Source organism: Odontesthes bonariensis, chromosome 10 (genome assembly GCF_027942865.1).
Source record: "Odontesthes bonariensis isolate fOdoBon6 chromosome 10, fOdoBon6.hap1, whole genome shotgun sequence".
NCBI lineage: Eukaryota > Metazoa > Chordata > Actinopteri > Atheriniformes > Atherinopsidae > Odontesthes > Odontesthes bonariensis.
The window spans coordinates 24,905,382-24,928,045 of record NC_134515.1 but is presented as its reverse complement, the minus strand read 5'-3'; the positions used below and the strand labels follow the sequence as shown (position 1 = coordinate 24,928,045).

Genomic DNA, 22,664 nt, shown 5'->3' with positions numbered 1-22,664 from the left:
CGCTGCAGAGTACTCTGCATCCAACAGTCATGACATAACCACGCATTTTATAATAGGAAGTACAGCCACAGATGATGTAAGCAGGTCATTACATTGGATGACAAGGGGAAAATAATGGTAAGTGAAAGAGAAGGGCTTAATACAAAAGGAAAACAAAGAACAAAAGATATACAAAAACACTGGGAGTTCTCTTCTACAGCTGAGTCACATGGCAGTAAAATGTGCAGAATGTGGGTTCTGACTGTCCTAATGAAATAAGCACAGTCGTCTTAGGGGTGGCAGCATATGTTGCTTGAAACCCTGCATCAGAACAATGCTTTCACAAATGTACAAGTTATCCATACCATCTCTGCTTTTAACCTTTGTCAATGGGCCAAGCACACCTTTAGCCCAAAGGATAAAGAACCCATGATCTCCCAAAAGAAATTATAATGCTTGACTTTCCAGACCGCAGGACAGTTTTAACCTTTGCCTCAGTCCATCTCAAGTGAGCAGGGACTCAAAGAAAGCAGCTGCGTTGGACCTTACTCGAAAGAAACTTTGGTTAATATGACTTGTATTGATTATTAGATTAACACTGGCATTAGCTAGAGAGATTTGATATACTCATTTATGACTCAAGAGTTTTTTTGTATTTATATTATAGAGAATCTTTTTCTCAAAGCCATTGTGCATTATGTCCCAACACATTATGGGTAGACACATACAATGTTTTGAAGTCAAAACAGCCCCTGTCTCCATATACTACAGTGGGAAAGATGTAACTTTGATTTGACCTTTCTGAATATGAACCAGAGCGGGGCGAAAGTTCTGAAGTCAAGACTTCAAACATTACTTGAAATGTACACCAAGATGAAAATCAGAGAGGTGGGGAGGTGAGCGCAGAGTAGAGGTTGTGGAAAAGCTTCCTTTCAATGTTAAAAGAGGAGCTCCATCGTCTTACATCAGCTGTTCAAGGTAAAAATAATTAGAGTTAGTGCCAAGATCCACTGAACTATTAAATTCAAGTCCAAATTGTTCATTTGTGATGCATTTGGTTCATTTTTGTTAGATTTTAACAGCTTAGAACAGTGTTACAGTAAATTTTCACTATATCAACGGTAGAGTGGGAAATATCACAACATTCAGTTACAGTCTCCTCCTCCAACAAATAACACTTGTGAACTCTGTACTTTTGACACAAGTTGACAAAAGGTATCGAATGAATCGGAGAAGACATTGTAAATACAGACCCGCAGGTCATTTGGAAGGTGTCTTTGCTACTTCTGTTATCAGGAAAGTGGTGAGGACTTACTTTTCTACCCTTGTTGCCTCTCAATTGGAACTTAGGCCAAAGACAGCACCTTGTGGCACTGGATCAATATATTCACTGCCAGTAGAAGTTGTAACATTACTAAAATATAAACTGTCAAACTTGAACATTTCACATCATCATTCACCCAGAGTATATTGTGCAAGTGAAGTAATGGTGGACACCAGTTGTAAATATTTGATAAACATTGAGGATTTTATAAGTCTTATTAATTAGGTTCCTTTCAACGTCTTCTTCCTTGGCGATGGGTTTTTAACTTACATTTGTTGGTGAAGCGATGAACTATGTTTGGAGCAAATGCAACGATCTTTCAAGATCTTCACAAGATTTCCTATTTATGCAGTGCCATCTGAGGCATCTCTCCAGATTTTACGTATCTTTTGTAGTGCATATGTTAATATCCACATAATCTTTACTTTTATCTACATTGTGAAACTTTATTCTTAAATAAAAATGTGCATTTCAGAGTAATGAACTCCTTCCAATCTTAACTTCTGAAAGTCTCGGTCCTTTCTCAGATCTTTAAACATCTTTTCCAGTCCAGTCTTTTTAGAAATAAGGGGCATGGATTAAATTCAAGGTTCACAGGTTCTCAAAAACAAGAAAACTTTCTCAAACTCAACATTTTTTGCGTTGTCTTTGTGATATTTTCAATACATTTAGGGCTTGAATTATTTGTAAATGAGGGTTTTTAAATTGCTAATCAAATTTCACAGAGGGTCCCTTGCTTTTTTGTGGGTCCGAGTTACTGAATTTTGTTCAAATATAGTTTAGTACAGCCTGTTATACCTATTATAGAACCCATTCTTATTGCGTTTGCTCATATTGTCAGTTGAGACATTTTTAAAGGTAAATGCAGCTAAAGTGCCACATTTATTATTGAAATAAAAGTAATGATCCTCTTTCATTTAATTAATTTAATGTTCACCATTTTAATATTCAATTTTTTATATATCGCTCTATCTTGTTCTTGCTCGGGGCTCTATAAGCTCAGGTTTATTACCAGCTCCTCACTGACTGTGCATATGAGCGATGCAGGCAAGTCAAGAATGGAAAGACATGAAACACCTCAAGGCACATGTTCGTCAATTTGATGAGGGTGTTCTGATGGGGGTCAGGTAATCTGCCACCTTTGTTCTAGTTCAAATATTCTATTGCAGCATAGGCATGATAGTGCCTGTTTCATTCAACTGGGTGATGATAACAAAGTGTGCTCTTGTGCGAATCCCTGGAGTCAGATGAAAGCCCTTTTCAGACATGAGATACGTAACATTAATGACTTCATCAATCTGCCGAAGCAATGATATTTAGTCATTCAGACATTGTTCATATCAACGTTAATACTCTTCGCAGCTTCATTCAGATATGCCTGTGAAAGCGAAGGAAAGAATCATTGTGCACTCACAATGTTTCCCATTAGTATGAGAGGAGGTATAGGCTAAAGCCTCTTAGAGACTTTGTTTGAATCTGTTGAATTTAACAGCTGATCATAAGGCAAATTAATCCACTGCTCATGTGCATGTCTGCTTGGTAATGTGACTGCAGCAGTTTAGACTTTTATCATTTATTTAGACTGCAGTGTTGAAGGGGATACATATGATACTTGGTCTAACCTAGTTAGACTGATGTCACAAAATGTAACAGAAAAGCACTGGGGGGGTAATTCAGGCATGACACCAACACATTCAGTTGCCGTCTGATTAATGGAAGGCAGTGAATGCCTGAAAGGGGCTTAACTGAAATATTTCGCTGTCCAAGGTGCTGAAGCCCATTGCCAATGGAATTTATAGCCCAGTTTCCGTTTTTGTTATCTGGTCTGAAGTTAAAATCAGAACAGACAAAGCTTGAGATGTGTTTTATTAATTAAATGCTTGCATGTACTCAGGTGACATCTAATTTACTGGTACAACCTCAAAAGGCAAACATATCAGCATTTCATGAGTGAAGATTTTCTATGTGTTTTTCTAAGCATTTCAATGCACATATCAGTTTCCAAAGTGGCCTGGAGAACTTATAGCACTGCAAGACAGGGCAAATGAACAGCATATCCAAAATGCTTTGCGTATTAAAAGGTTGCAAATGTTCCGATGTTAAGATCAAGGTTGCAAAAGTTACGTGTCTTTATCATGCTATAGCAACAGTGGCCAGGACAGAGACAGCATTGCTCAACTGTCACAATCACATAATTACAGTTATTATCATAGTTATTGAGTGAAAGTTTAATTTTTTGTCTCCAGCTCACTTCTCTTGACAGCCATTGTCAACATCCACTTGACGCCTGACTCACTTGTGTGAGACAATTTCTGAGTTTTCAGTTGATGCACTTTTCAAATATCCAAAAACCGTGTGGAAATACAGTAAATTTATTTTGTCTTGCAATGGGATGAGTCATACAGGGCACCACCATGTTGGACTGTAGGTCAGTAAAAAGCAAAACATTGAAAGAAGTCACAGTAGAAAGAGACCACAGCGCTTTATAACAATGAAAACTGCAATTGCTGCAACTACAACAGGTTTGGGGTGAGTTGTTTTTCTTTTACGTCAAAGACTAACAAGGAAATCTACTATAATTGAGGTCTACCGTATAGCTGGGGCTGTCTCTGAAACTACAAGATTCAAATGTATGTACTCCAAACATTTAAATGAGACTGTGGTGGCAGTGAAGCGGGCTGTTTGCAGGGTGGATTTTGTTTTGCTGAGGTGATTTAATCTTTGCTATTTCTGATCATCTTAGCAGTTTTTTTTGGCAGAATCATCATAACCAGCGTTGTACTGTCCCAAATATAGATATTTAGGCATAGGAACTAAGTTATCACATCTAAGCTATTACATTGCCTATGAAGCTCCCTGCAGTTATTCATCAAATGCTACTTATGCATGAAATTGCTTTGTCGCAAGAGGCAGAGAAGAGGGAGGTCGACAGCAGAAAAAAAAAAAAAGAAAACAGAAAAAAAAGAGCAGGCTGAGCAAGAAAAGTAGAGTGTAAACAAGAAGAGAGAGCTAAAGAGGAGATAATGACAGTAGCAACTATTCAAGTATATCCCTGGAGTATGTTTCCATTATTACAGTATAGAAGGAGCTCTGTTTATTCTGAATCTAATTGGTCGTCCTCAGAGATCTCTGGCATTAAGCATTAGTAGAATGGTCTCTGCAAGCAACACTGCGCCAGGACCAAAATTCTCATATTAATTTGTAATACCTTCTTCAACTAAGTTTACACAGAATTAGCCTAAGCTATTATCATATGAGAGCATCAAACAGCTGTTTGGAAATAACTTAAGCTTAAAATAAGTTATATGATATTTAACAACTCCTCGTTACTGCCATACAAACACAATCTGAAAACACTGTCACAAAAAACAGTCTTTCACAAAAACTCACAGCAGAGGTCCTCAGTGGGGAATGATTACACAACATTTGTCCACATTTGTCTTCAAACACAATGAGAGAAATGCTGCCATGTGGTCTACGTACTGCGACATCCGGGACTAAAATCTGGCACCTGATGTTTGTCCCATTATGTCAAATGAGCTTCCGCTGCTAAAGGAAGCTGTACCTGAAAAATAAGTCGAGACATAACATAACAAAAGACAGCTGTATCCAAGGTCTTTATAAAAAAAATGTTTACTTTCAGTTTGAGTTATGCGGTGAACCACTATTTTCATTAAACTTAAGCCCAGTCGAGTGTGAGTAAAAGTCTGTGTGTCTGCGCTTGTGTGTGTGTGAATTGGACCCTTGGATTTTAAAAAATGCATTCAATAAGGCACCAACTCACATGCACTGTCATGCTTTAAACTGGTAAAAGAAAGATATGGACTATATTGTTAAAGGTATTACCACAGTATTTACTACAGAATATAATTTAAACAAAGGGAAACACTGACATAAAGGTCTTCTTCTACTTCTGTAACTAGCCCTGAGATGACCGTGGAGCCCGCTGGCAAAATCAAACTTTTACCAAAATCAAAGCAGTTTTTGCTCCTCCATTAATGAAGAAATACTCCGGTATAATCAATGCTTTATGCATGTATGCTTACTACTTTGGGAGCAACCATTGTTGAGTGTCAGCACATCTAAAAGCCTGACTTTGGGATGCAGGATGATCAAACAAATCCCTACATATCCCAAAAACCAGTAAAGTAACTGACTCACAAAGTAACATTACACACAGTTATAATACAGCCTTCTGAAAGAAATCAGCAAAAACCCGAAATAATCAGGTTTTGATGAGGACAAGTTGCCTTTCACGCTTTGCCTTTTAGCATTTAGCTGATTTTAACTGATGTCCATGAGAGCCTAAAGCCCCATACACACACGTCGCTGCTATTTACTCGCTCAGCGAGTGAAGTCAATAGAATGTCTATGTGTTCACGCGAGGCGAGGAGGCGAGTAGGCGAGGAGAGTACAAGCGAGTACAAGCGATGCGATGTGGGCGGATTCCGAGATGAACATATTTCAACTTCGAGCGACGCGAGTAAGCGAGTAAAAGCGAGTAGCCAATTAAAATGCAGAATACAGATTATTGACAGGTGACGTTCCCCCAGTGTTCTCCAAACAGTGGCCACCCAACTTCTACACACCAAGTCAGCAAAAGCACCCAAGCGAGTGGCGAGTAGGCGAGTGAGCGAGTAGCGAGTAAATAGCAGCGACGTGTGTGTATGGGGCTTTAAGAGGCAAACAATGCTGCTGAGCCAAGAAGGAAAACGATCAACTCCAGCTCGCAGCCATCATCTTGTTTAAAGTCATGATCCATTTAACCTACTAGCCTTCAGCTGTACTGGAAAATGACTCACTGAGCAACAATCAAACCGAGGCAAGCAGAGAGGAGAGACAGAGCACAATTTTGTGAGGAATTAATCAGCAAAAAATGCTTTGCAAATGCTTCATTTCTGCAAGCTTTCCAAAATCTAAAAACAACCCAAAAATGCTTTACTCGTCAAAAACATCTGAGCTGTGCTTTTTAAAAATAGAATATGCTCCAAGTATGCAGCAGGGTTTATTTTTGGGCTACACATGAGCCGAAAGAGGGCTATGGATTCGGCACAAATTTCTTTTTAATGATGAGGCACAAAGCGCCTGGAGGCGTCTCCAAAACTCTCTCAAGTCTTTTGAAGCCCCCTTAGTGAGTTCCACAGATGTGACTGAGTGCTCCCTTCTCTCTCTGTTCGTTGAGAGGCTCTCAAGGTCCGAGCCCAGCACAGCCTAGTGTCTGAGCAGCAGTGACTGTTCATTTACGCATGGATGGTATTTCATTAAGGTTGTGCCTAATGATCTCCTCCAGCAGTATGTTAGGTCAGAGAGGTTGAGTGCATAGATCAGAAGAGCAAATAGCAGCGCTCAAACTGCTGTCATAAAATGCTGACGCCTGGAGAACAGCTGCAAAGCTTCAAACGTATGGACACTGCAAAGTTTGCAGCTGTCGAGCTGTCATGACTGATGCATCAGACAAAGAAGGGCTAATCAGCGAGAGATCAAAATGAGCTGTGTTGACTTTTAGACAATAAGGGAAGCAGGACAAGAGAAACATTTCACTGTTTCACTGTTGCTGCTGCAATGCTTATGGGAAAAATGAAAGGTTATGAGTATAATAGTAACAGTAACATCTTACTGTACCCAAAGGAAGCCGACTTCCACTTGCGGCAGGGGGTGACCCTTCTGCAACCTTCAGACACCAACCTCCTGGGATTCTCTGTGGCTTCGACCGGCAGAGATGCATGTCTCCTATGGAAGGACAAACAGTGTCACAACAAGGCACAAACCTGCAAACATATGTTGACAGATATGAAAGAAAACTCTTAATCTGAAATGACGGCTTAGCTATTATTCATGCATTTTCCCTCAGAGTTATCCCAAAGTATGTGTTTTAACCTTTGTGGCCTTCATTTTCACATTCATTTATTTTGGAATAGTGCAGATGCACTGTCGTATTTTTCGGACACAGTAAATGCCGCAAACCAGCTTGTTCATATTTCTGGATTTTGTTACGACTGAAATCACTGAAAATGATTTGTTTTAAAACATTAAGCAGATGTTATAACCACAATATCCACCAGGACAAAGCAGGGCTGACTTTGTGAAGAACTGAAATGTTCAATTCAAAAGCTTGGTGATTGGCTCATTATACCACGTGCAGCATTGCTGATGCCAAAAAACAAAAACAAAAAAAAAAAACAGAGTAGAAGCTGAGTGAGGGGTTTCTGGCCCAACTTTTATTAATTTATTTTATAAATTCAATAAACAAAGCTGGTTTGGTGTCGTCACCGGTACCATCATCAAAAAATACTACGAACAAATTTAAAAAACTGGTAGGCATAAGGCATAAAAAATTAAAAACCTACCAGTCATCCACAGGACACACATGTTGGCCAGCTGGCTACATACAAGCAAGAGCATTTCCAGCAAATCAGATGCAGCAGACCGGACTTTTATATGTACACACACAATCCTTAATCCTTTCATGAACTAGTTTGTAATTTAGTGCACTATCCTTTTGTGGATTTTTTATTTTTCTACAACATATGAAATTTAGGTTTAGTTACAGTAAACTGCATTACTTGATATGGAATCAGCTGTTCGACTGTTGATCAAACATGCATTGTGATGAAATTATTCCCATATATGTCTGCTCTCAAATATATGTCTTTGTTTGATTCTGTGACAAGTAGGTACAATGAAAGTGAAAACAAAAACGAAGCCCGTTATAAACAATTGACTGACACGTATAATTCCAGAAAGGCTGGACGATCAAAGAAAAAAAAAAAAAAACGACTACATGTTGTAGGTTTCTTTGTAGTATCTCTGTTAATTCACTGCGTTTTGTCTGCAGCACATAACACAGTTTTGTCCTTTACTTGTTATTACTCAGACATGTCTCTCCTCCTTTTATGGAATACAATGTCCTCAGAAACATCATCTACTGTTTTGTTAACATTTCCACTGGGCTGTGGCACCTTTAGGCAAGTTGCCTCAGATGGGCCAAGCACATTTATCAAACCGTAAACTTGCACTCAAGCGCCAACAACCCACCCATCTCTCTCAGACACTGAGATATTTATGGAAAACATAGAGTCACACCCTTCCTCGCAGTCATGCATTTTGTGAAAGCATTTATACAAAGAAACGTGATTACCCTCATTGTTTAACTTAGCTTGCCAGCACAGCATCAGCATGAAAAATCCTACAGTCAGGGCCTGAAAAACAGCACAGGCTAATTGTGTCTCGGTTGCTGTCATTTGCTTCTGTTTCGACATAATGAATTATTAATTTAAAAAATGCTAATGTCTCTGCTCTGGCTGAGTTGAGAGCGATGAACCGTGCCTTCGTCTGAATGTACTTCCTTTCACCCATTAGTTAGTACAATATTGCCACAGAGTCAAACACTCTGATCTTGTTGCAAACATGTCAGTGCAATGATTATTTCACTAACGCTCACAGCTCATGAGAAATGGCAGCCCTTTTCCATCAGACAGAGATGCTCTTTGCCTGAAAACCCATGCTGTTTGCATCTTTGCTTTCTTGCACACTTGCATACTGCACACATGTGCTGTGTTTGATTGCACTCCTGTGAAATGCTATGTTAAGAACAATGCCTGATTAAGACCTGAAATACAGTTTGCTCAGTCAAAGGGAACTTGCACAAGGACAAAAACAGAGAGGCTCAGTGTCCTACTCATCAGAGTTGAGCATCGCTCTCCATAGCAACGAGAAATGGTGAAGTAGGAGGCAGAGGACGAAAGATTTGTACGATCCCAGAGGACGGCACTGGCTGAGGGTGCGAGACAGCTCTAAAGGAGTTTTGAAACACTCATATCTCCACCCACCCCTGCAGACACATGTCAGTTCAACTGTCTTGGCACATAAGGTCACTGCCCCTATGTGTGAATTAAATGTAGACCAGTCCAAACACTGCCCTGCCCTTCAGCTGCAGTTACCATTATCATCTCATCTCCAAAAGATGTTGCAAGTGTGTAGTCTGTATGCTCTGACTAACCCCTTTATATCATATAAAGAGGGAGCCTTTATATGATATGCTAATTCCTCAGGAATAAAATTGGGTTTTATCAATGACAATCAGTTAGGCTGAACTATTGTTTGAATTGATTGGGAACACTTTGTTGCCTGGTGTTGCTTTGAGACACGCTTTGGAAGAGGTTTTGACCTCCACAACAGCACAGCGGAGCTTTATTCTTTTCACTGTCATCTCTATAATAATGGTTGAGCTGTATAATCCCCGCCTCTCTGGTTTCCCAAGTCTCGGCAGGGAAGTACAGGGAAGTAAAAGCCACAGACTTCACCCAGGCTTTCCAAAATACCTCCAGTCAGTCACATCACTGCAGTTTTATGACAGGCTCCCCTGGCATTTATTGGAGTCAAACCAAACAAGTTCTGAAAAAAAACAAAAAAATAAAAAAACTGACAGAATGTGGACCAGTGACATGGTCCACATGCATAGATATAGCACCCACAGCACTGCGAGGCATAAATTTGCTCTGTTACAGGCTTGCTCCAACAACTATCCATCATGAAGCTCGCCAGTCACAAATAACAAGAGCATTTTTGTCTTGCACGTTCACTGCTGTTGGTGTGATAAAGTGACAGACTATTACTCATCTAGAGGCTATTTGCAATTTGCTCATCTGGGTTTATGAATGAGAGCAGTGCAAAAGTGCATCCTGTTGAGCGGGAGGAGTAGGAGTCTTAATGCCAGACATTTACTGAAGAACAATCCAATAAAAGGAGGTCACCAAGGCTGTCGAGCGCCTGCCTGAATATCTATGCCAAATTCTAATCACATCTGAATGAAGCCATCCTTTCTGATTACACAACTGCAGAGCAATTAAAAGCCACCATGTTGCTACTTCTCTCTCATTAGGCACGGAGCGCGCATGAGAATAATCTGGCATCACCGACCGGGCCAATCTCTCTGGCTCCCTCCACATGCAAACTTCTTTTAAACCAGTGCAAAGCAATCCAGCGGGACCAGAGCTCATTTATTCATCGCGCCTGTGCCAAGTTCAGTGGCTTTTATATTATTAATGGTAATGAAACCTACCAAGCCATGTAACACACAAAACTTTAAACAGCTATGCTCACTAGTGGCATATTAACAAGGTGCGAAATGCAAGTGACTGTGAGTCTGCTGAGTTTTGTCAGTCGAGTGTTGCTTTGGAAGCTGTATGGCTTTCAAGCTGCTTTAAGTAGCGATACAAAAGGGGAACTCAGAGCCACAACAAATCATGAGAATGAGTTGCTGCTTCTCTTTACTTCACCCTAAACCGAAACATTATATGGACGTGGGAACACCTGGCTGAATATAACTGACCCACAATAGCCCTGCAGGGTCCCTTCTATATTGTTTCCATCTTGGTAGCTTAAACATAGAGCACAAACACTCATATAAACACTAAATAAATCGAGCTGATCTTGCAGAGAAAGTTTTAAAGAATTTAATGTGACAGAACTTGGATGCAATGGCTCCCACGCCCTGAGTACTCCTCTGCAGGGCAGGTTCCAAATGAAAGCATAAATCTAACAGGATCTCCTCAGAAGCCACTCTGTGCTCACAGCGAGCAGATCAGCGTGCTCTCTGAAGACACAATCACAGCACACTGTTTGCAAAAGCCTCTTTAAAAACGCAGATTCAAGAAAATGTGGATTTTTTTAAACTTTCATAGCAGTGTGAGTGGACTCTTTCTTGTGGATATTTACTATACGTTTGTTCTGCATCAGTGGAACGCATATAGTGTTGCAACTAGGACTGTTTTCTAATGCACCATGGACAGCGTTGCTACTCAGATGTTCTGTGCTGGAGGAAGTGTAAAGCCCTAAGGCACTCCCTGATTGCAGCCTTGCCCAGTAGGACAATACATCTCATCACATTGCAAAATCTGCTCAGCAACAGCTGAAGAAACACAACAAGCTGAGGCTCTTTCCCAATTCCAACCTGATCAATTATCAGATTTAATGTTCCAATGATGGAGGCATCAGATCAACATGCTAATTCACAGCTGCCCCACCTGAAGCCTACAAGACCACAGGTTCCACAGCAAACCTCCTGGTGCCAGAAACCACCATGAGGAATATCAGCGTCTCAACAGATCTTAACTGCTGTCACTGGATTTAATTTGGGGGGTTTTGTCAGTGAATGTTTCCTGTTTAAATTTGCAAACAGTGGCAAATAATTATTTTTCAATTTTTCAAAAATGTACTTGGGAAAAGTACTTTTTTTTTTCTGGTAAAATCTCTTCGATCTTGATCAGATTTCAACATTAACTACAAAGAACAAAGCACACTGGAGCCAAATTCATAGATGTATACGAGACGGCAAGCACTTACCAGTTTTTGTATTTCATCACAACCTACGCCTGTTTTTCAGGGTGTTAATGAATGCGGCTTTGTTGCGAAAGCACTTTACTTGTTCTGCTTTGTGCTCCAACATGGGCTCTTGGCTCCGCTGTACTGCCTGGTGTTATTGTGGTGGGTGCTTTTAAAGACTCCAAAAACATGACTGAATCTATTTTTCTCCTTTAGTCAGAACTTCATTATAACGCAAAAATATCTTAGACTGGATTCTCTTTTTAATGAAAACCATTTCAATATTTGCAGTGTTGCGTGCCGGGACAGGAGTGCTATCTTGTAGTGAATGCTGTCTCGTCAACTCTGCCTATTGCCATTGTTGCCTGCAAAAACTAACAAACAAATCAAAATCTAACAGAAGAGGGAAGAGATGGAGAAATTAAAAAGGAAAAGGACAATGGACGACTAATATTGAACCAAAAATCTGATACCTCCACAAGATGAGACCCCCTTTTTTGGCCAATTTGTTCATACTTCAAAATACATTCAGCAGTGTGTTTATCTTAGTCACAAGGTGTATGTTTTATAAGTCACTTTGCTAATACTAAAGATGTGTTTTAAAGCAATCAAAGTTACTTGTGTCATTAATCGTTGATTTGAAAAAGGAGCCTAAAAATTTACTTGCAATCATTTACTGGTAAATGAGCAGCCTGGAATGAAATGTATCAGAGTCGGTGACTTTATTCATCCATACATTCTGCCCAATTGTTTTTCGTTATATTTTGTTGTGAATTTTCAATTTTTTATTTTCTATTTTCAAGGCTGTCCTGATGCTTTGATGCCTAGATGCTTTGATGCTTTGGTCCACTTTTGTGTTTCCCTTTGACAACTTCCCATTTTGTTTGTACTTGCTCCAGATTTTAGACAAAGCTGACGGGGAACAACCAACATCCTCTGCTACACTCCAAACTCAGTTATCTTTTTGAAGGAGTTTAACAATCTTTCCGTTGTTTTCTGACAAACAGCCAGCTGCAACAACTCGTTCAGGTCTACAAGCGCTCTCTTTTAACAGCAGCCCGATTTGCATAACGACACTTGTACAGGTATTTGTAATTACAAGGTGGCTTTATTTGATTTTTTTGCGTGAGCTTCATAAAAGGGGAAAAAACCTATTAATTACAACACATTTCTATCTTAATTTTAAGGTACAGGACAACAAAATGTCCAACCTACACCTGGAACAGTTTTGCATCATATCTGTTTTTTCTACCCTTTTTTTTTTTTTTTTTGCCAGGGTTGGTTTCAATAAAGAGTACAGTCTGAGAGCTGTGGTATTAAATCAACAACCAAGAATGCAGAGGGCTGCTGCCATTTGGGAGGTTTCCAACCACATCAAAACCTTAATTTGGTGAGATGGGATTGTTTGCCTCTGAAGCTCTGTCCTCCATTTCTACTGTTTGCTTTTCTTTTCGTTTCACTCACGGCCTCTACAACAACTAGTGCTGAGAGAAATGGAAAAATAAGGTTGAATCGAATGTAAGAATAAGATTTTACATCTGTTAGATGGACAGACATAAAAGCTAATGTTCTTGGCAATGGACTAAATGATAACAGATATTTGGTTTTGGGTTGCACTTTACTTAGAAATCTGTTTGAAAAAGAAAATTCATACCTTCTTGTCTCTGATCTTGTTTTCCAATATTTTTGTCAGTTTTTAATTATTCATGATGGGAGCTGCAAAGTACAATGAACACCCGTAGTGAAACTCATTGGCATCACAGGTGTATGTGCTCAAAGAACTAAAGTCTCCAGTGTGAAATAACACTCAATTATTTAGCATTTCAGAAAATTCCTTTTGTTCACACACCATTTCACCCAAGGCAAGGTTTTGTAGCTAAAAACACTATTGAAGTTTCTTACTTCTCAAATGCATTCAGATGTGTTAGAAAAATGTATATTGATCAATATATTTTAAGGATAATAACAGAATTCTAACAGCATCAAATCTCATACTTAGGATACATGTTTTTCATTATAGCCATTTTAAGCATCCCTTATTTTTCTACACTTACACTGGTGGGAATGCCAACGAGAGGCACAAAGTGTCACACACATATACGTCTCAATTTTGAAAACATACTCATACTCAGAGAAAAGAAGCGGTACCTAAACAGTACCTAAACAACAGACAGTTGACTGGCTGTGGCCCTCTGGATCTGCTTTCAAACAAAGGGCGGGGAGCATAGGCAGTAAATCACCAGAGGAAATAACAGACATGGCCTGGAAAAAAAAATCCACAAAAACACAGGACAGGTTCTGCCTCTCTCTCACTTGTTAAGACACTGTTTGGTGTCCCAATACAGAGCACTGCAGACATACAAAATGAGCAATTTTACCAGTGAAGGAAGCCCATCTACTCTCTGGGCCATATTCCTCAGCTGCGTTCACAGCAGTGGGGGATTCACTAACAGTTTTAAATATTCACTCTGTCAATAGAGAGATTTCTACAAAGCTCCTTCTACTGACTTTCCCACAACCAGCAACAAACAGCAGTGGAGTGTGGCCTTAATATGAAATTTCATAATTTCCTCTGCCCACTGTCATAACCACATACACCAGAAATACAAATACACAATTATCACCGTCACACAGCTCTGCCTCGATCCTGCGGACGAAAGGAAAACAATCCCCCCCAACTAATGTCTGGATTCTTAGTTATGTAGCTCCAACCATAATCCTTATTCATCACTTGTGTTTTTCCTAAAAGGCACAGGCTTTGGAATAATATTAAATGTGAAACCTCAAAAAGCAGACGTACAAAAAAATGAGAGAATGATACATTATCAGAGCAGCTGGACGTACCTGACAATTCTGGACAGGTCACATTCAGATCTGAAAGGCAGAAAAAAAAAAGCTAGTTTAATGATTTTGTTAAGCAAGTGGAAACGAGGATGCTGCATTGTGTCAGTAATGCAGCTAAGGGAGTGTACAGTTCGATAAAATGCCTCACTAACCACGATCATTTGATTCAGCAATTCCACTGCTGCGGCTAAGTTTAACGACATGGCACTGACAGGTGCTACACTTCTGAACAGTTAAGTCTGCTCTCCTCAGAAGGGGCTATAAATGACGAATATTCAATTTCCAGCAATGTCTTAAGAACGACATTAACAAACTTACAAATAAGTCATCCGATGGGGGTTCCAAAAACGGTCCCCTGTATAAATGAATGTGGCATCTTTTTTATTTTTATTTTTGGGCTTTGGAGTTTAAATTCTAAGGTCATGTTTCTGGCCATAATTAGTGGTTACTACTGCCATACATCCTAACTGTACGTAAGTAAATAAAAAAGTTGGAAATGAGCCGAATTGGAGCCAACAAACAGGTTAACTTACTCAATAAACAATTTTAGGTCATTTGTGGGGGGGGGTTAGAAATTATAGAGGCATGAAACTCTCCTAGCAGAAGAATTACGACAAAAGTGGGTTACAATATACATGGTCCTTTCATTAAAAAGTTCACAGCTGGAGCCTGTAAACATAAAGATATAAAGGTGCAAGATGACTACAGATCCCAAGATTCATTTTACCTGAAAACCAGTAACCAAGTTTACAGTGAACAGTTTACTGTTATCTAACAAAGATTAAGAGAAGTCTGATCATACCGATACATTGATGCTGGATTAATTTAGCAGAAGAAATTCAAGTTCATGCCCCTCACAAGCTATTTGGTATTGTAGCACTGGAAATTATATACCAGTATACACACTACCAGACAAAAATAAAACAAAATCCGAATAAACTATTTAAGAAAATAAAACAGAAACACTTGTGTACTAAAAGTGTTGAGTTACTTCAAAGGCCAGATTCCCTCAACTCAGTTATACAGGTATGTATTTTGTAGACACACAACCGGCCATGTGAATATCCCAATAACATTTGTTGTTGCCCATTTTTCACTGAAATTTCATAAGCACTGCTATACAGGCTGCAATAAATAGCACTGCACTGGGAAAGTACTCCTCTCACTGCAGAAATAAAATGTAGCCTGTCCTGCGAACCATAGCACTAAGGGGCAATAAAGCAACTGCATGGCTGCATCAGGGCGAATTTATGAGCCGCCATGTTGGCTCTTTGCACTTTCCACATAGAAGAAACGGTGAGGTAAAGACAATACAGCGACTAACTCTGCCATTAGGCACTGTAGGTTCTGTAGGGAATGTTGACCTGTTCAGGAAATAAGGGTCCTCTGAACACAAGAGCGGCATCAGCATTATGCAGAGGAATAATGCTGGGACACACATGCTGGGTTCAGACACGGCTGCAATTATGGAGGCTATTGATTGCCTTGAAGTGAACACATCAGTGAAAAAAAATGGTCAGACGAAAAAACCATAAATCACTAATCTTTTGGTGAATGAAACGCCCCTCTCTTAAACCGACCACGAAGTCTTGCTAAAACTACCACTGACACTAATACGAATACTGTGATTTGTTTTTGTGTTCATAATGCAGTAGCATCACACTCCTACAGAAGACAGATGTACTGTCTGCTGCGTCTCACACAATGGGAAGCATAATCAGTCATTGCTATTCATGTGGAGGCTCACTCTGCGCCCATCCGTGCTACTGCCTGATAAGTTAAAGATTTTTAGACAATTATAGGGCTGTGGCGAAAAGCTGCGAAGACAGCACAGTCATACGGTCACTGTTTAAGTTCTAACAGAAAAAATACAAGCAAATAGATGTTAACTTATCCATTCAGCAGTTAGAGAGCAACATTACCAATGGTAAATGTCAATCCTGTATTCACTCTGTTTCATCTCAGTTTTTGGTCACTAACAACCCCGAGGGGGAAGTATGACTCTTTAAACGCTAAATGCTGCACCGACTTCACCAGCTTGTTGCTTTTATCAACCACTTGATGCTGAGCATGTAGTGTACGGTAGGTTTTTAATGGCTTTCACTCCAAAAATAGCCACCTGCTACAGCTCTGTAAATCTGAAAGAAGCTGGGACACTTTTGTCAAGATTAATAACTACAATCATTCTCACACTGCCACGTGGTTACTACATTGTGATTTCAAACACTGTCATATATTTATAGAACTAAAATACGGAATAAATTCAAGCCATTTTAAGGCTTCAGTTGACAGGCACGTACTTCACTTTAACTGCACAATGGCCTTTTTTTTTGCCTTCATGGACAGTAGAGACGGACAAGACGTGGGAGAAGAGAGCAGGGCAATGACATGCTGTAAAGATATAGCCCGCTTGTAATCAAACCAAGGACTCTCAGCGGAGTGTATTTGCACCCATGTGGAAGTAGCTTCTCAGCTTTTGGGTATAATTTTTTTTTCTTTTCAAAAAATTTGCAGATTCTGGGAAACTTCTCTCAGAGTGAAAAAGATACATTAAAACTCAGCCAGGAGTTGTATGTTTGAGGAAAAAAAAAAACTGCTAATTTCTTTACATAATTTTAAAAAGTGGCAGGTTAACGCACAAAAAAAGAAAAGAAAAAGCAAAGTGTGCAAAACATTTCATATTCTATTTTCTCATCTTAGTGGAATCGATCATATCCTTATGATGACGGACACTTCAATGGAGGAGTCAAACAGTTGTTCTCCTGCATTGCGCAGAAACACAGTCCGACGTGGCTCACCGAGGTGCATTCCCAAAGTCTTTTAAATAATGCATGCAAGGCCAAATCCCATTGGTAGTATTAATTTAAGGCAAGTCCTCCATAAGTTTGCATCCTCCAATACCGGCCCAAAGAAAAACCAAATCTGCAGTGACAGAAAAGTTCGGTCTTTCCCGCCATGTCAGTGACTTCAACCTGTCCTTTATTTTCGCATATGTGGGTGGTGTACATTTGTGCCCCCTTTTCTTTTTTTTTCCAGATAGAGGATCTGTTGCAACGAGCACAGCCTGTTTCCTGTTGTGAGGGTGGAAAAGAACAGAGGGCATACCATGCACAAAAAATGCTGACTCAGAGTTTACCAATCTGCCTTTCTGCAAGAGTAAGTGCAACTGGACACGACTGCAGAGATGCACTAATCATAGCTCCCAGCTCAGCCTCAAACGAACTGGAACATCATCTACTGCAGACCACACAGCTGCAATGATCAACATATCATCACACCTCTCTGCCTGTGAACCCCTGTTTTTAAATGTGTACGTGTAGAATTTTCTTTGCTTTAACATACAGAGCCAGGCATCATCAAGGCTTGGACAGTTCCCCTAAAGCGGTTTTACTTTCCTCACCTCTTTCAGGAAAGACCTGCTCCAATGTAATTATTTACCCATTATTTGTGTTTTTTTTCCGCTGTAAAATATCGACTAGGGTTAAGCCTTGAAGAAATGTCTCGCAGCACTTCATCACACTACCATCGTTAATATGGAAATAGGAAACAAAAAAAAACACAAAAAACGAAGAAAAAAAAACATACTGCCAGGGCAATAAAGGGAATACATTTTCAGCCATATCCTCGGAATATCAGAGGCAATTACAGAATGTCCAGGGTGTGTAATAATTTATGTTTTTTTTTTTTTAAAGCAGTTCAACTAAACAAGAAAAACTCATTTCAGATTTCCAGGAGGAGCGCGGTTATCCTCTGGCACATTCAAGTCATTGATTAAAAAAAAAAAAAAAACTTACTCTGATACTCCTTAGATCCATCGCACCTAGTACAACTCATAGTGTTAAAAACACACCTCATGGTGGACCAAGGAACAATGAATCAATGGTCATCCTGTAGAAGCTGTCTCCTCCTACAAATACTTGGGCGTCCATCTTGACAGTAAACTGGACTGGAAGGAGAACAGCAGGGGGAGTTTTTAAGAAGGCCCAATCAGGACTCTTTTTTTTAAGGAAACTAAGGTCATTTGATTTGAGGAGGCCTATTTTAAACACATTTTATCATGGGATTGTGGCAAGTGTTTTATTTTATGCTGTTATGTGCTGGGGTGGAGGGATTTCACTGGAGGACAGAAACAGGATAAACAAGCTTATCAGGAAAACGGGGTCCATCACGGGTGTGTGTTTTAATTCGGTGGAGCTAATTATAGAGGAGCGGACAATGAGGAAGGTGTACAGTGTGCTGAGCATGGACGACCACCCACTGTACAGCTTATTCACAAAGAGTGGCAGGAGCCAAAGGCTCCTCCTTCCTTGGTGCTCCACCGAAAGGTTTAGACGTTCTTTTATTCCTGCAGCTATCACACTTTTTAACAACAGCTGCTGGGTGCGCTTTTTTAGTGGTTTTATGTGTTTTTACTTGTTGTGGTGATTCTTTGTGTGTTTTTATGATGGACTGTTTCTAGTTTCTTATTTATTTTTAGCTCTTATTTATTTATTATGTGTTTGTCTCTGTGTTTGTTATGTGCTGTGTGGATGACCAGGTGGCATTTAATTTCCCCATTGGGGATTTATAAAGTCTCTCAATCAATCAATCAATCAATCAATCAATCAATCAATCAATGGTGTACCAAGATAAATGATGAGTGGACCAACATCCTAAAAATAAGTGAATTTAGACTGCTTCTATTAACATGAGCAATTGAATTCAATTCCATGTCACTTCAGCATCTATGGGGCGAGATATGGGGCAACATCATATCATTCAAACTGTTTCAGTGCTATCAGCCGATCTGTCAATTCTCAGATTGTGGAAAACGGTGTGAAAATATTAAATCAACGAAAAAATACTTTATTTATCTCAAGTGACCTGAGGAATGAGCTCCTGTATCATTCTGCGCTGTAACAGAGATGAAGAAGCCTCTTACTGAACACACTCCATCGTTTCAACACTATGTTATGTAAGGGGTGGGCAGTGTTGTCCACTGTGTTCATTAACTTGTGCAGCATTCTTCTTTGCATCAGCTCCAGAGCAGTCCCCTGCACAGAGCCACTCACCGACTCTAATGCTGTGGCTGCAGGAGCAGGCTAGTAAACAGATTTCATTCTCCACCACTTAAAGACTTAAAGAAGATATGAAACATCTTGGTGCAGACATTAAAGGACCTAAGCTTCCTTAGGAAGTACAGTCTGTTCTGTCTATATAGTCCCCAAACATGAAATTCCTTTTAGTTTCACAAAGCTTTTAATGAACACGATTAATCAAAATTACCGCAATTATCTCAAATACTTCCGATGTAACAATGTTGTAATAATTGTGCTGCGTGCTGTTCTGAGGGGAGGGACAAGACTGGGGTTAATAGCAACTGTCTCCTCCGCCTTTAAATAAACATCTGTGTGTAAGCGAGAGCTGCCACAGTGGAATACAATGCTTCAAACACAAACAGTGTTATCACTCTCAAAGACACCGGCATGCTTTATGAAAACACACATTGGGACGGTGACATGCCATCCCTGTTTGTTCCCTGTAAAGGAGCCGGTGTTTTCATAGCACGATATCTGTATGAAAACATCTATCCTGAGTTTTCCTGTACGTATAAGCTTTTGGGTGGGGTAAAAGTGTTCTGTTTAAGGTGATCTTATTTCCTCTATTGATCAGTAAGTGTTCTTGTTAGGCTTCTCATCCTCCCAATGTGTGGGTTAAACGGAGCTGCACATGTCAATTGTGTAGTGCAACGAGTGGGACAGAGTTATTACGACTGCCCGTACCCCAGAGGGATTTGACCCAGCAATAAATGCCAACTGCATCCTTTTCCACTGAAGAAAAAAGTCAGATGGGTAAGCATTACTGCTAATGCTTTGTTTTGTTTTTGGCTCAAGTGACACTCTTGCAGTGGAAATTTAACTTTATACTGGTTGCAAATCTACATGTTTTGTTATCTTGTGTTGTTTTGTTAACATCATTTCTTAACACAATAAGGCATCTTACCTACTTATTTAGGATTGCTTTTAATACCTAGTAGTATGATGACACTTTTATCTTATTCGATTTTGTTGTATTTTATTGCTTTTTCTGTTCTTTTATTGTTTTTACTTATTCTTCTCTTTATTTATTACCTGCTGCAAAGCACTTTGGTACACCGAAAGGAAGTATTCTCTGCAATTACAATCTCTAAGTATGACTGGGTAAATCAATACACTCCATCATTCAGCAGCAAGTGTGCTGTGCTTCAAGCTTTTGCCATCAAACTCAAACTTAAAGCTGTGATGAAAAATCACTGCGACAAATCCCATCAGAAAAAAACACAGAACTTTTTCAGTTGAGAACTAAACAGCACTTCTTGCAATTTTGCAGCTCTTGCTTCCATTCACAACAATGTCATGTAATGATCAGTGACTCGGACCTGCGGTCGGCTACAACAGCTCGCTCACAGAGGCAGTTTCCTCGGTGGAAACACCGTGGAGCTTGATGATCTTGCTCAGCGATTCGCATGAGATCCATTTCCCTCTGAAGTCGTGATTAAGCACACAGCTTTTCAGCGTTTGATGTGGACTCTGCTCACGGCTCCCTGATGAGACACGTGCTTTTGTGTCTTTATGTCTGCTTTCCTTGGTTTAAGGCTTTTCTCAGTCAAGTGAATAAATGAAAGGTACTCATCACATGTTGCACAGTGCAACTCGCACTTCTGTCCTCCATAATACTGAGACCTCCAGGATCTGTACAAATCAACAGCTAATTAGTTGCACAAATGTGTATGACTAAGCAGCTCTAATGACTCAGTTCAGCTCTCTGTAAAGATTTGCTTCTCATTGTGCTGTCAAACTATGTATCTCGAAGGAGTTACTGGTGCTTCACCCCCACAGGCTGTTTGGCCTACAAAATGTGGGTGGTAGTCTGCCACAAACACACACTTGTGCACATATTACATGTGTATGTGATGCTGAGCGGTCCACTCGCTTCCGTCACCCGCTTTGATTTCTCATCATCATCGCACTGTACTACCAGTCAATACATTATTTAGCCAAATGCCAAGCAGCACGAAATGCACCAGCAGAGGATCTGCACCTTAAAAAAAAAGAATCGATGTACTGACCCAGTTAATCATCACAATTGTTGTTAAACTGTGGTTTGGCTGCATTATTCTTATTTTTCCAGTCAAAAAGTTCAATTTAGCCTGAAATTTTAAATCAACATCTTTTTTTCATGAAACCCCTCTGTTTGAAAAAGCTGTTTTTAACACAGAATTCGTGTCACACATTTTGATATTCTCAGGACTTCTCATTGATAAATTAGACTTTTGATCTCACTGGATTTATTAATGAACTAAATATACAGTGAAATATAATAACCGTGGGCACCTCTGGGGTGCTTTTCTCCCCTCTATCTGTCTCAACATCACTAAAATTGGACATAAAGGTTATTGCAGGATCCAGAAAGGCCTCATCTTATAAATATAGGATACGTTTGATTCATTTTCCAACTAATTTCTTTATTTCTTTTTGATTCAGTTGAAATCAAAACTCAGTATCAAATTAGAAAGAGAATGCAAAAATATACACACATACAAGGGTCACCCTCATGTATCAATGTAGCAAGATGTTTGCTTTGAGATGAGCTAGCATGCATGCCTAGCCTCAAAACACTGAGATGGACCGTAGATAACGGTCAAAAGTGTGGCTTGACTTCACAAGAGAAAATAATGCTAAGATAAAGTTAAATGTTTGTGGAAAGCAACTTAGCTTTACCAGACACAGCTAGTGACACTAAATATGTCTGTAAACACTTAAAAGATAAGTAATTTTCCAAGTTATTAAAATTAAAAAACAGAGACTTGACAAAATTAGAGCTCTCGCAATTACTCAGATATTCGGTTGTAACTTACAGAGCACAAATCAAGTTCTTATAATGTGTTATTCTGCTTGTATTTACATGCAAAATAATTGCTATTTAAAAAAAAAAAAAGTTAGAAGATTGTCCTACCTTTTTTTCTCTCACACACTGCTTAGACATCTGACTATCAGGAAGAACAACGTTGCACATGCGCAAACAACTCAGTAAAGGCGGATGCTGCTCACTGCTCTCTGCCACTGAGAGATGTAGACGTATATGGGGGAGAACGAAGTTGCAAAATGTGTTGCTGGGTGCTTTTAACAAAACTATTAAAGGGGTTTGAGTCTTCAAATCTACCAACAAAGTCACC

General features: G+C 39.6%; 1 protein-coding gene across 4 annotated transcripts in view; it reads right to left on the bottom strand.

Moving 5' to 3' along the window:
* Positions 1–22,664, bottom strand: part of LOC142389775 (IQ motif and SEC7 domain-containing protein 1-like) — a 93,248-nt gene that overhangs the window by 59,623 nt on the left and 10,961 nt on the right. For 3 of the 4 annotated variants that reach the window (XM_075474865.1, XM_075474864.1, XM_075474856.1), the window contains exons 2-3: positions 14,471–14,500; positions 6,926–7,033 (exon numbers count right to left, since the gene is read on the bottom strand). In XM_075474865.1, coding sequence (XP_075330980.1) covers positions 6,926–7,033; positions 14,471–14,500 — 138 coding nt within the window. The remainder of the gene's footprint in view (positions 1–6,925; positions 7,034–14,470; positions 14,501–22,664) is intronic. The other variant, XM_075474858.1, reaches the window with a different exon arrangement.